At 40.7% G+C, this 14,923-nt stretch overlaps 1 protein-coding gene across 4 annotated transcripts in view; it reads right to left on the bottom strand.

The window, feature by feature from the left end:
• Nucleotides 1-4,397: 4,397 nt before the first annotated feature.
• Nucleotides 4,398-14,923, bottom strand: part of TBX15 (T-box transcription factor 15) — a 145,544-nt gene continuing 135,018 nt past the window's right edge. For 2 of the 4 annotated variants that reach the window (XM_036768097.1, XM_036768096.1), the window contains one exon: nt 4,398-6,916. In XM_036768097.1, coding sequence (XP_036623992.1) covers nt 6,129-6,916 — 788 coding nt within the window. In that variant the 3' untranslated portion in view covers nt 4,398-6,128. The remainder of the gene's footprint in view (nt 6,917-14,923) is intronic. The other 2 variants (XM_036768094.1, XM_036768095.1) reach the window with 2 other exon arrangements.

The following is a 14,923-nucleotide window of genomic DNA, read 5'->3' as shown; positions in this document are numbered from 1 at the left end:
CATTTTCTATATGCCAGGAAATGTGCTAAGCACTGGAAACTCAATCAAAAAGAAAGTCCCTTCCCTCAAGGAGATTACATTCTAGTGGGATAAGGTAACACATTAAAGCATGGATAAGGGGAGGGGGGAAGGAAGGAGGAAGGACAGAAGAGGCTTCCCTTGGGTACATGATAGAAAAAGAAGCCCAAAGAATCAGGAGTAGAGCTCAGAAAGGAATAAAGGAGTGACTGTGGATGGCTGGACACTTTCCTTGAAATGGAGGTTCTAGGACGTGCAAACCAGTTAGAGAAAAGATGGAATGATCTTCCATGTTGAGAAGACTTTGGAAACTATGGTGGAGAAAGAAATCTAGAGTGTAAGGAACAGAACCGAGAGAGGAGTACAGATGCATTACAAATCTAGCAATCTTTCTACCACATCATCTACTTTTCAACCTTTGGTTAGTCTAGTTTGTGTTAATGGGTTTATTCAAATAAATGCCAAATAAAATCCCATCTTTTACAGAAAGCCTTTCCTAACCCCTCTTAATTCCAGTGCTTTCTTTCTGCTAATTGTTTCTTATTATTCTGTACGTGACTTGCTTTGCATATATTTGTTTGCATGTTATCTCCTCTATTAGATTTTTCTTCTTGAGTACATGAATTATCTTTGGTCTCTTTCGAAATCCACGGTGCTTAGCACTGTGTCTGCCACATAGTAGGTACTTAAAAATGTTGACTGATTGATTGATTAGTTGTTCAAATACACGTATGATTTCATTGATATACGAGTTCTTTCCAACTGCCATATCTACCTGTCCTGTGTGACGCTCATCTATGTCCTCTCAAAAGTTTACCACTAAGGTCTGCCCTGTGTTGGAGGCCTTCTGGCCATCTACCAGCCATCCCTCATTCTCATGGCATGACCATTTTGTCTTAGAGGACTTTGATGACATACTTCACTCTTATTCTCCATTGGTAATCTACATTGGTTTTACATTGTGGCCACTTTACAACTACCAAGTACCTCTTCAGGATCTTCAGTGTAAAGATCATCCTTCGTTCTTAAGAGGTAGTAATGTTCCAGATATCACTGCCATATAGCAAGACAGGTAAAATATTTGTATTGGGGAAAGATGGGCCTTTGCTGTTCTAGGAGGCTTATGGTCAGAAAAAGCACTTTGCAATTTCCCAAAAGTAATCCAGTCCACTCTGCTTTTCCTATATAACGCTGGGCCCAGTCCATTGTCCATCTTCTTGCCTGTCACAGATATACATGGTGTCAGACAAGCCATAGGGCATAAATATCTATCTTTTCCTACAAGAAAGTAAGGGAGAAGGGGATGGGGAGAGTGGGGTGACAGAAGAGAGGGCTGACTGGGGAGTGGGGCAATCAGAATATATGCCATCTTGGAGTGGGAGGGGAGGGTAGAAATGGGGAGAAAATTTGTAATTCAAACTTTTATGAAAGTTAATGCTGAAAACTAAAAATACTAAATAAATAAATAATGATTTAGAATACTCAATGATTCAACTTTTGGGAAAGTAAAGTAATGGACTGTGAAATGGTAAAAAAAAAAAAAAAAGGTTCATTCAGATGTACATTGAAATTTGGACAGTGGATATTTTTAATTCATTTAGTCTTTTCTGTAAAGATAAATAAGCCAAACTCCTTTGAGTGATTACAGATTTCTTCTAGCACACATAACCTTTTGGAGCCTGATTAAATCAAAACAATGTCATCCCAAAAGAGGAGCATCTGGAGAATGCTCACCATCTACAAGAAATCCATCAATGATCTGGGTTCTGCACTAAATCATTTTCATCACAATGGTGAATGCTTTTGTTGAGTATGTATTTCCCTGTTTTATGCCTTACCCAGTGTTTATTATCAGAGGGTCACTGAACAGGATCATTTGTTACATGTTTCAAGGACCCTTGAATAGCCTTGATGGATGGGTGGGAGAAATCTGGTTGTAAAAGAAACAGCAAGGCAGCATCATGTTTGACCAAAATCATTTTTTAAATTAACAAACAATAAGCACAACAGGACCTCATATTCTCCATATCTTTCAGTCAGTTAGGAGATGGTAAAAATGTGGTTTATTGACAAATACAGATTTCAAAAGCCTTCTCAGTCCCTGCTAATACTCTCATTAAGCATACCCTCAATTTGTGTAGAGATACTCTCATGAAGGTTTTGCATAGATGGGATAATAGGAATATAAGTCCATAGTTGACATTTTATTAGTAATCTTTTTTTAAGAGAAACAAGATTTGAGATTTTTTTTCCATGCCTTTGGATTATGATAAATCCATCTCTCAATATCCTCACAATTTCACCTTTGACATGAATCTCCACTATCTATGCTTGATCCTATCTACCTGTTTTTCTCATCTCTGTTCCCTTTAGTGCCAGTTCTACTTTCTCTATAAGAACTTCAGGAACTATGATGTCAGAGTCTAAGTGTAGTGGTTCCATTATCCTTGATGGAGAAAACAGTTTGTCATAATAATTGTTTTCAAATCTTCTCCATTTATCTTCTGCTTGCTGTCCTCTTTCTCTTGTCATTCCTGAATACCCTTGGAATGCCTTTGCTTACTTTCCTTGATAAAGCTTTCTTTAGATTATTTTTACCTTCCACTACTCCTCTCCTCCTTATTGAGAGCATTGCCCATAATTTTTTCAATTTTTGAAAGATTTTACAGATGAGTTTATATTCTAATTCAGTATTGCCTTTGGCAACCATGTCTCTCTGTTAAGGAAGTACAAAATATTTTTGACTAAGTAGGAATGTATATTGATTTGATTGGGGGGTCTTATCGAGGTCTTTATAGAATTTAATCTCTGTTTGCCTTAGTTTTCTCATCTGTAAAATGGGGGTGATAATAGCACCTACCTCCCAGAGCTTTTGTGAGGATCGAATGAGATGATATTTGTAAAGAATTTCAAAAACCTTAAAGTCCTTTTAAATGCTAGCTATTATATTATTATTAATTTCCATGGCTATTGAAGTTAGGAAACTAGGATTTAAATCCCAAATTCAATGGACATTAGACTTCTTCAGACTTTTGCTGCTCACACAAATCTAATGAATTAATGTCATCAGTGTTGATAGAATCATAAAATTAAATAAAATGGTGATGGGTGTGAAAGACAGTAGTGATATTATTGAGTTAATTTGATGAATTGAGTATATATTGTATTATATATATATATTGAGTATTGGCATATATTCCTGCCTTGAGTTTTGCATTTCTGATTTCATTTCTGTTGACTAGGAATTGTCTTCTCTTGACTTCCATCACCCTCTTCCAAAGATGACATATCCCTCATGTCACAAGTTTCTCTTAGTCGCATGCTTCTCCTTGAGTTGCATTGCACAAGAAGGACACCAGGGCACTCTTGGAAGCAGAAAAACCCCTTCTCTTCCAGACAGCCTCTGCCTTTGTGGTAGTCATCCTAATTGCTTCCAGAATTCCCAACTCAATTATTACCCATAAAGTCTCCAGTAATCCGGTGATCTCCCATAATCAAGGATTTGAGGTGTAGGGTGATAACATGACCATTTGGTCTACTAATTCAGGACCTGAAATTTTTATGTATCCTTCCAATAAATCTATAATTGCAAATCTCTCTTTTTTCCTGTACCCTATGACTTGAACTGAAGTTCTGATCACTTAGTGTGCCAGACTAACACAATGGGCAGGTTCAGTTGGAAAACATATTTGGAAACCTGCTTCAGTTTCTATGTTGGATTGCTAGAAATATAACTGCTTTTTCCACTGGGCCTCTTCCAAGGGATAGGGACTGGATTCTTTTGTAGTTCTTTTGTCATAGGAAACTCCTGGGTAAGGAAACTGCCTCTACCAATGCAAGTTGGAACCTCTTCTGCGACTTAGAGTCTCAGAGAGTTGCCTAGAACATTAGAAGTTGAGTGAGTTTCCCAGGGTTACGAAGCTAGTAGGTTTTGGGGGTAAGACTTGAACTTAGCTCTTTCTGTTTACTGGAAAGTAGCTTTCCAAAGGCCACATAAGGTTAAACATTGGATAAGAAGGCTAAGTCATTGTATAGTGTGAACACAGGCTATAAAGTCAGGTACAAGCTCCATATCAACTGTCCTTTAAGAAATTAAGAGAGTTGTTGGAGCTATCGCCCCATTAAGAAAAAAAAAACACTATCCCACTGATTGCTGAAAGCTCTATCTCTACTAATCCACTCTGCCTCCCTCTGCTCTGCAACACCTCTGCTTTTAATCTTTGTTCCTAAAGCAAGATCTTCTATACTCCTGACCATAGAACACTATCAACAGAAATCATTGTCTGGGTTTGACACCCTTGTCACATATCCCAGGAGACTTCGCCAAAAATATTTTGCTTGGGGAGGAGCTGGTCTTCTCAAATCAACAGACACACAAGAAACAATTGCAAAGATTTATTTAGCGGCATTTTGTGCTTGGCACTTAGAAACAGAATTCCGTGCATAGGGCAAATTTTTATACACCTTTTTCTTCATACATATTTTACATACCCTTTTTATTGCCCCTTTTTAATATTCATAATATTGAATTCCCCACTAGGCACATAAATACATTTATCTACAACACCTCAAAACCAAAATCTTAATAATATCTGTATTCTGTTACTTGGGATAATCGCAGTTTCACACCACTTAAATGCTTAGCTTATACCAAGCTGCAATTTTTTTTAAACTGTTAAAGGCTATGGGGAAGGGAGGGGTAGAGGGAAGAAATTAAAGAAACTTCAAAATGCAACCATCTATTTGTTTAAAACTGTGCTCTAAGGGAAGGGGCAAGATGAGTTTCTCTGAAATTCTGCTCTCTGAATTTCTGTGAAACTTTACAAATTTTCTATGGCCACTCTGGCATGCAAGGCACTAAATCCAGGTCAGCTGCCTTGGTTCACTTGTAGCTGACCAGGTCTCTCTCTCTTCAATGCCCCTGATTTCAACAAGATCAGGCTGAATTATCAAACTCCTTTCCCACACTCCCATTCCCATTCTCTTTCCCCTTCCCATACTAAGTAAGATGCATGTTTTGGGGAGTCAAACTTCCTCAAGTTGGTGCACCTCTGGATTCTGGAAGAATACCACTGACAGAACCTGTAGAGCTAAGATGCAGCCCTTCCCCCATCTCCTTTCCCACCTGGCACCCTGGCCAAGAGTATTTGTGTATATAGTGGGAACTGGAGTGTCCCAAAGAGGTCTCTTCCTCAGTAAAATCATGTTTTCGTATCCTGTTGGGGGGGAAAAACAGTTTCTTTGGTGAATTAAATTCTCACCACTGTTCACACATCCTCATTCTCTTTCTCTTTTTCACTTTTTTCCTTCTTCCTTTATTTCTTTCTCTCTTTCCATTCCTTTCACTCTCTCCTATCACATCAATGGCACCACTGAATTTTCAGGACAATAGCTAATCAGCTGGAAGGAGCCAAAGTCAGGAGAGCACCTTCCTTCAGGAAGTAAAGTCCAATTGTGGCTCTGATGTCCATCTACCCCTCATCAACGGGGAGTGATTTCAGATGGTCTGGTTCACTCCAGAAACAGATGGGGTCCCGGGGGGTAGGGGTCAAGGGTAGCCTTCCCAGACCATGTAGCTTTGTAGAAAGACCAGTCCTTGGTGAAGTACCCACCCTGAGCCTCCCTTCATAAAGAACTCACCCTAGTTGACAGTGAGTGTTAAGTGTATGTGTGTGTATGTGTGTTTGTATGTGTTTATATATATATATGTATATATGTATGTATAGGTATGTATGTATGTATATATATATATATATATACGCATGTTTCATTGGCTGTTACACTCTAGCCTCTCTCTTATATTAATATAAAACGATTGTCCCATCTTTCCAAAGGCCACTTAGGGTTAGAGGTTAGACACTGGATAACAAGGCTAAGTCTTTGGATATTGTGAGCATGGGCCAGGAAGTCAGATGTAAATTCCATCTCAAGTGTCCTATGAGAGCTTAAGAGCATCTCTTTGTTGTTGGGGTTAATCCCACCCCACCCCCTTCAGAAGAAAAAAATATATGCAGTTCCACTGTTCATTAAAAGGCTTCGAGCTCCTGACAACGAGGATGCCTTCATGGAAACAGTGGAGGGTCTTTGGTGATGAGAGGTCAGGTTCCTCATTAAACCATATGCACAGACATCTGGGAGGAGGAAGAGCCAGGGACGGACCCGTACTGCCGGCTGTCACAGGTGTTGGCTGTCTGCTGATTGGCTGAGGAGGGGCTGATCATATGCATGCCATGTTCCATCCCTGTGGGCAGATACTGCCTCTCACCAAAGGCCCCATTGGAGGGAGATGAACAGAGTAAAGTGCTTTGAGAGGTGGTCAGTTTCTCTGGGCTTGCAGCTAGCCTGGGGGAGGTGGGAAAGTTGTAACCATAGAGGTTGTAAGGGTTGTGAAGGGAGAAGGCATTGTAGGAGCTCTGCTGCATATGGCTGCCACCAAACACATGTGGGGAAGAAGAGCTGGAGGCTGGGTTGCCTGCCTGCATGACATACTGAAATTGGGAGGCAGGAAAAGAGCCCAGCTGGCTACCATAGGCTTCCATCTTGCCATTGCTGGGTAATGAAGGAGGAGTTGGTATTCCTGAGATCAGGGATGGAGTCCTCTGAGGCATGAAGGTTTCAGAGGACTGGCTGGCCAAGGCCGTACCACTTTGCAAACGGTTGTAGCTGCTGTCACTCAGGCCCGGGTAGCTCTGCAAGGCAGCCATGTTGCTCCTGGCACAGGGTGGATAATCAGAGAGGTTCAGGTTGCACAGCTGGCTCTCCCGGCAGCCCACATTGAAAGTGTTGGGGGCCAGGTGAAAGGTGGGAGGAGAACAGGATGGAGACAAAAGATGAGACGAGGCAGAAGGAGATGGGGTTCCGGTGCTGGAGGTGGTCGGGGATGTACCTGTGCTGCCCCCTGAAAAATAGAATGGAACACAAACATCATCTCAGTGGAGGACTTTGTTATAAGCTAAGAAAACTTACAATAACAACCATCCCCATTTCTACAGGGTGTTCCTAAAGTCTGGACACATAGGAAAATTGATGGCAATGTGGAGTTATTGTATCAAGTTCACGTGAATCTTGCAAAGCACATCAACATTTGCATCACAAATGAAGGAAATCATATCGAAGATGTTATTTGTTAATATTCCAATTAAATAAAATGTGGTTGAAAATTTCATTCATTTCATTTCTTGAAAATATGCATTTTTGCCTATGTGTCCCGACCTTAGGAACACCCTGTAGAGTGCTTTACTCACAACAACTTTGAGGAACATGAGTTCTACATTTAACAGATTAGGAAACAGAGGTTCAGAGAGCTAAAGCTGTAGCATCATAAATCCGAGCTGCAGGGGCACTCTAAGGTTGTCTAGTCTGACTCTCTCATTTTATAAGTAAAGAAGGGAAGGCCCAGGGAAGTTGTGACTTACCCCCTTCTCCCTCCCCACTCTATAGCTTTGTTTCATATGTTGTCTTCTCCCGACAGATTATAAGCTCCTTAAGGGAAGACATTTTCCTTTTCTTATTTTTATCCCCAGCACTTAGCACGGTGCCTGACACATAGTAAGCACTTAATAAATGTTTATCAAATTGAATTGAATGGCCAGCATCACAGAGCAAAACAGATTCAAAGGAAGGACTTAAACTCTGGGCTTCTGATAACAAGTCTAGTAGCTTCCATCAGACCAGCAGCACAACCAACACTTTGGGTGTGTGGGGGAAGGCAGCACCAAGTGTGCTCTCAAGTCAACTTTTGAAGACAAATTCAGCAGAGAAAGGAAGAGATTCCAGGATGCAAAGAAACCCTAAGAGACTACTCAATAGGAGGAAAAACAGAGATCCTGAAACTGTGCCTCCTGTGACCTTCGGTCTTCAGACACAACAAGATCGTTCCTGAAGCCAACCAAGTGGGAGCAAGTTGTGCGTGGAAAAGGAAAAAAATCCTGTGAAAAACCCTTCAAGACATCTGCATTTGTTTTTGCCAACTCTTACTTTTGCATTTCAGGATTACTAGAATTGTCAAATGATACCCAACTCCCTCAGCTCAAGCTTGACTACAGCCCCAGTGTCTACGGTCAAAGAAGGTTTCCCTCTTCCAATCTATTAAGAATGGTGGCTTTGACTAAGGACTTCTGAAGGCTATGTGCATGACTACTCCTGTGATACAGAAGGAGTTTGGGAACAGAAGTACTAAGGACTTCTGAAGGCTATGTACATGACTACTCCTGTGACACAGAAGGAATTTGGGAATAGAAGGACTAGCTTCATTGTTTAGTTCTTGAAGGAGAAAGAAAATCGATTAGCTAATTCCTTCTCTTGCTATTTTTTAAGTTCCCTTAGAGTCTTGAGGTGTCAGTCAATGAATAAGCATTTATTGAGAACCTACTTTGTGTTGGGCACTGTGGTCTGACCTGCTCTGCTTCCAACCTGAGCCAGTTCATTTCTCTCAAGCAACCCAGTGCTCTCCTCTCCACCCACATCTTCCCTCAGAGGCTCACCATGTTGGTGACAGACTTAAGGTGGATATCCAACCAACTTCAACCCTAGAGCAGATCAGAACTCCTGAGGTCAAGTGGTCCACAGGCCTTGCCCCCCCAGTTGCATGAATTATAGATGTATATGCCATCACACATGGCTATAATCTAGTTCTGAAGAGGTTCCAGTCTAAGGCACACGAATGCAGAGTCAGTGGAGTGCCACCATTTTGAGGCTGGTGCCACCATTTTGGAAAACGATTTGGAACTATACTAAAAAAGTCCCTAAACCTTGCTGATTCTCTGACCCAGGTGTACTATAGCTAGATCCCAAGGAGGTTAAAGGAAAAAAAGGCATATCTATAAAAATAGTTATCACAGTACTTTTTGTGGGAGCAAAGAACTAAGTAAAGTGGGTGCCTTTCAGTTGGGGCATGGCTGAACAAATGGTAGTGCATAAATGTAATGGAATATCATTTCACTGCAAGAAATGGCAAATGTGAAAGGACAGGCATTAGACGTTTGATTTCATTGGTATAGGGAACCCCCAGACAAGGAAACTTCTTCAATTGGCAAGTAATCCATTGTAACTGCATTATAGAGTGTGTGGAGGAGAGTGTAAGGATAGAAAGCTAAGAAGAGCTTTAAATGCTTTTCACATAGAGCACTCCCTACAGCAAATTCCCTTGCCCAAGACTACTGACCTTCAGGGCAGGGTTTGGACTTTCCCAGAGTTGCCAAGACCTATATTTCCCAAAGGGGAAATCTTGGAACACTTTGGGGTCAACCTTAACTTATGCTGGGATTCCTAGAATCAGAATTCCTACAGGAGAGGGAAGAGGGAAGGGGCAAATGAAAAATAGAACAGAACAAGAGTTCTGGAAATGGAAGAAATAGTCTTGAGGAACCAAAAAAATCAGGGTATTAGATTAAATTGGAAGTCAAATACCCAAAGGTACTCCAAAAAGTAAAGATCCTAAGAGAATCCTTGGCAAACAACAATTTAAAACATATCTAATGATCTGGAAAGTTCTCCCTGATGGAATTGTGTAATTTACTTGAGGGTAGGAACCCATCTTTGAAGCCCCAGCTTAGCTCAGTGCCTGCCTGGCACGTAGTAGGCATTTACTAAATGTTAGTTGACTCACTGTTGGCCCAGAATAAAGTTCACATTTGGCTTTTTTTATAGATTTTGTTATTGTTGTTTCAGATATAGGATTTCAGAGTTGGGATAGAGATATTAGAGGTCAAGCAGATTAACCCTTTCATTTTATAGTTAAGGAAATTAGAGGTGAAAAGGTTCAAGTGACTTGTCCAAGGTAATATAGTCCATTCCTTGAAGTGGTGGAATAGGAATGTAGGTCTTCTGATTCCCAGACCAGTGCTCTTTCCACTACACCAACCTAACACAAATCTAGGATATTATTTTTAATCAAAAAGATTCCCAATACAGATTTCTAAGTAGTAACTATCAGACAGGGCAGACTTCAACTATAGGTCAAGCGGGTCTTCAACAACACCATTATGGTGGATTTCAGAGGTGCCCGAAAAGCCCTCCCTCTATTTTTTTTAAATCTCCCATTTGCTGGTTTCTACTTATCATTTCAGGATAAAATTTTTATTTCTATCACTTCTGAAAGAGTTTAAAATGTAAATGACCCTCAGGGAGATCACACATTGATTGAAATTCACACTAAGGTAGAAATGACTAATACCAAGTCATTTCCTGAGAGCAGATTTTTACTTGGAGTAGGGGACTAGGATACAAGCCACTTTGCACCTGAGATAGAAGGGGAAGGGGCTCAGAAAGGGGTCTGTCTCACTTTGTCACTTTCACAGTTTTGGCTAGGGTCAGCCCTGCTTGTAGCACCTCAAATGAAATCTAGTGACTCACCCCCTGCCTGTGTTGGGCACAGGCCCCTTTTAAGAGGCTTTCTCTCTATTTCCCACATATTCCCAAGAAAAGGAAGTTATACCGAATTCTGTGAGGTTAGATAAAATAAGCAACGTGACATGGAATGGAGAAATTTGACTCCAGCTGTAGAGAGATTTGCGTTTTACAGGGATATTTGTCTAGTCTCCTCTCTCTGTGTCCTGTTTCTCCATGGACTGGTGTTTACACAGTTCCAGAGCGGACCACCTGTTCAGCACACTGTACTGTCCTGTTACAAATATGTTCCATCATCCTCAGGCCTTGGGCCTATAGCAGGAGGCGTGACATGGAATGGAGAATTTTTTACAACTTTAAAATGGTTTTTTTGGATGGCTCACAGTGGAGGGAATGGTACTGATTTAAAGTCCTAGTTAGTTACACTCAAAAAGAAAAAAAAAATTGGGGGGGTGGGTTTGGAGGGGCAGGGGTCAGGGCATTAACAAGTTACAGCATTCTCTGCAGACCAGATGAGAAGCACACATTAAGAAGGTTTTAGCTGCCCTGGGCTTTTCAATAGCACTGACTTGAAATGAATCTTCGTGGCCCCTGGGGCTGTAAGAGAAGGTGAGAAATACTGGAAGTGGATCAGCAGAAGTTGGATGTGGGCAAACCTGTCCAGAAAATGCTCAAGTTGTTTCTATTCATTTTGCTTTTAATCATGCATTTTTCAAGTGCCCAGAGGAGACAGTAATTATTTTTCTGTATTCCCACTGAGAACTAGGCTTGACAAAGGCGGAAACCAAGGTAACGAGAAATCCATATCATTTTAAATTCTCAAAACACATCTACCATAAAGTAAAAAGAGAATAGATTAGCCCAAAAGATGCTGTTAAAAGCAAAAACAATTAAAGAAGAGAAAGGCAGCGTGCTACAGTGGATAAAGAGTTGACCTCGTAGTCAGGAAGATGTTGATCTCATTCCCACTACTGACAAAGTGACAGTGTGATCCTGGCTAAAGTATTTAACCTCTCAGTGCATCCAGCCAATCGCTAAGACTACAAGTTGCTGAGAGATGCTGACATGTATTGGGAATATTAATAATAATAATAACTAATATATATGGCACTTACTTTGTGCTAAGCGGTCTCATTTTCTCCTCAGAACAATCCTAAAGGGAGGTGCTATTATCATCTCCATTTTACAGATGAGGAAACTGAGGCAAACAGAGGTTAAGTGACTTGCCCAGGGTCACACAGCTAGTAAATGTCTGAGGCTGCATTTGAACTCAGGTCTTCCTGACTTCAGACTGAACCACCTACCATGATGGTAGATGTAATTCATCATGAGAAGTTCCTTACACCAGTGGTGTCAAACTCAGATAAAAAGGTGGAACCATCACTCCACACATAAGTATGCCTGTGGGCCGCATATTGACTTAGTCTTAAGATGTGATATTATTTATGCTTTATTGTATTTTTAATCTGCTTTGTTCATTATTTCCCAATTACATTTTAATCTGGTTTGGTAGCACTTGGGGTGTGTTGTGTGTGTGTTCCATACTTCTGCCTTATACCAAGGAACCTGCAGGTTTAGTTTTATGAAAAGGTGGGAGAGTAGGGGGCAACCCATTCTCCCTTTTTAACCTTCAACACATGTGTTGCCCTGCAAGAGTAGAAGCTGGAAGTCTTTCTCTGAAGGTAACTTAAACCAGCCTGGGCATGAAAGCATCCCTGAGCTCAGCATGAAAGGGGACAGGTCCAACTTTAAGGGGAAAAAGAATGTCCAGCTTGGTCTCTAGCTCCACTCTCCCTGCCTCCCAACTCTCTGGTCTGAATGCCTCCCCCTTTTCAGTATGGTCTCACTTCTCTAACTCCCTCAGGATGCAGGCTCTCAGTCTGTCCACAAGAGAGGCAGAAAGTAGTCCTAGGAATAGATTTCCTTTTGCACAGCAGTAAAGTATTATTGGAAATTGAGTGATTTAGAAGGCGGTACCCAGGATCCAAACAGGATCACAGACCTCGCTCGGGTTGGAAGGGACCTCAGAATGTTAGCTCCTAATACAGAAGATCCCACAGTGGTTAGCTATATCGGTGTGGATAGAGATAGGCACCTTAGTCCATGTGGGCATTCCCCAAACATCTATGAATAATCCTGTCCAACGTAACAGTGGCTAGATGCCAAGGGGTGTTACAGGCTAAAGTAGCATCGCTTATTTATGACCCATGCTCTGCTGGGCATGAACTGACTAAGGCATCATTGACATAACAATAACTAAATGATAATAATGATAATAATTATATAATAACCATAATAATAATAGCTAATACTTCTATAGTACTTTACAAATATTAACCTTTTTCTCACAACAGCCTAGGAGGTAGGAGTTATTATTATTATTAATTATCATTCCCATTTCACAGATGAGGAAACTGAGGCTTACAGGGTTTAAGTGACTTGGCCACAGTCACACAGCTAGCTAGCGTCTGGCAAGATTTGAACACAGGTCTTCCTCACTCCACATTCCCTGTTCTAGCCACTGCACCATCTAGCTGCCTAGAGCTTTTTAAGTTTTGTAGTTTATTTTATCATCTCTCCCTCACACCAACTCTGTGAGGGGAAGTGATTCAGATGTTAATTTCTCTAGTTGATGGATGAGAGTTGTTTGGAGGGGAATTTTGGGAGAGCTCAGGTGAGTGCCTGCCTTTTCTCTGCCATCTTGGGTCTCCATTTTATGGATGAGGAAACAGTCTGAATAAAGTTGTGTGATTTGTCTGGGACAGATCCCTAATAAGTATCTGGAGCAAAATTGGCAAGATTCAAACCCAGGTCATCATGACACCAAATCTACCCATTAAGCCACATCACCCCAGTTTATACTCCCAAAGCCTAAAGCAACAATGAAACTACTCTGGATTACTTACTCCCTACCCCCCACACACAAAGAATTGCTGCAGGTCTCGAATGGCCTCATAGCCCTGGCCAGTCTCAAAAAAGGCTCTCTGGCCTCAGTTTCCTCATCTTTAAAAGGAAAGAGTTGGATCTCTAAGGTCCCTTCAGCTCTGTGTGTGGTTCTAAGTACAATACAAGAATTATAGGTTCTAGGGACCTCTTTCCCTTTCTTCTTTTCTCCTTCCCCAGAGATTCTGATTTACTTTGGAAAGGGGCAAGGCAGAGAGAAAATCAGGATATCCTGGAAATTCCACTCCCAGTAGATTAGAATCCCCAGAAACCTCAAACCAACTCCTAGTCCCCATCTGAGCTTCCCTTAATCTTATTTCGGCAGCATACTGAAGTGAGACGAACATTAAAATTCATATATAGTATTAACTTGCTCATATATTCAGGGCTAACAGCCAAGATAATCAAAAGGAGCACATTCATAATAGTGATCTTGTAAGAAGACAGTAATCCAGAATAATACAAGCATCCCATGAAGACAAGCTCAATGTGTCTGTGAAAATCCTAAATGCCAAACCTGCTGACTTTTGCATCTTTAAATTGATCACTTCCAGATTGCATTATGGAAGTTTTCACATAAAGTTTCCTTTTGTTGCTTTTTTTTAAATTTTCAGATAGAAAAACAGCAAGGAAAAAGTGGGGGGAAACTCCATCTGGGCTGGTAGGGAATATATTTCCATATAATTACTTGATTCCATGAGCCAGACACTCCTCTTGTATAACTTGATGGCATCTGTTCCTGAGGAGTGCTGATTCACTGGATGTCCTTGAGAAGTCCTTCTTGGGGGGTTATTTAAACAGGTAAAAGGTAAAATGCACTCTGTGTTCTAAAGACTTATTGACTGATTTATCCATTCATTCTGTAAAGATCAACCTGAAACAACTCTGTAGGAAGATACAGGTGAATCCAGTAGAAATGTTTGGAAGAGAAGGGTTAGGGAGAATATTATGGATGTCTTCAAGTATTTAAAAGGTTCCCATGAGAAAAAGAAATTAAATTTGTTTTGATTGGGCCCAGAAGGCACAACCAGGAGAAACTGTTGGAAAATGCAGAAAGGAAGACTTCAAGAAAACTTTCTGACAATCAGAGTAATCTAAAAGTGGAATTCATTCCTCAGGAGAGAGTGTGTTCCCCATCAATGGAGATCTTCAAGCAGAAGATGGACGACCCTTTGTGAATGACATTTTCAGTGAAATTCCTACTCAGATTGCATTGGCCGAGTTGGGTTTGGGAGTCCCTTCCAACTCTGAGGCAATATTATTCTCAGAGTTATTGAGGGTCTATTGTTCCCATGCAGTGATGGAGGCAGAAACCAACTCCAAAAATATTAATAAGCATAATCCTATGCTGCCCAACCAAGAAATCCTATATTTCTCATAAAGTAAATGTGAAATCCTATACTACTGATGGGAATTGTGTAGTTTCATGGTTTGAAAAACTAACTATAAGAACTCTCCCATTAAATTCAAGTATTTTAAATGTCTCAGGCTCTTTTTCTTAAAAAAAAAAACCTTGAATTTATAACAGCAATACTTAATTACATGTAGATTAGCTATATTATATAGATGGTCTCTCCTTCTGCCTATCTACACAGTCTGGAGACCTTTTCCCACT

The sequence above is a fragment of the Trichosurus vulpecula genome, chromosome 7 (assembly GCF_011100635.1).
Source record: "Trichosurus vulpecula isolate mTriVul1 chromosome 7, mTriVul1.pri, whole genome shotgun sequence".
NCBI classification, from domain to species: Eukaryota; Metazoa; Chordata; class Mammalia; order Diprotodontia; family Phalangeridae; genus Trichosurus; species Trichosurus vulpecula.
This window is presented reverse-complemented; position numbering and strand designations above follow the sequence as displayed.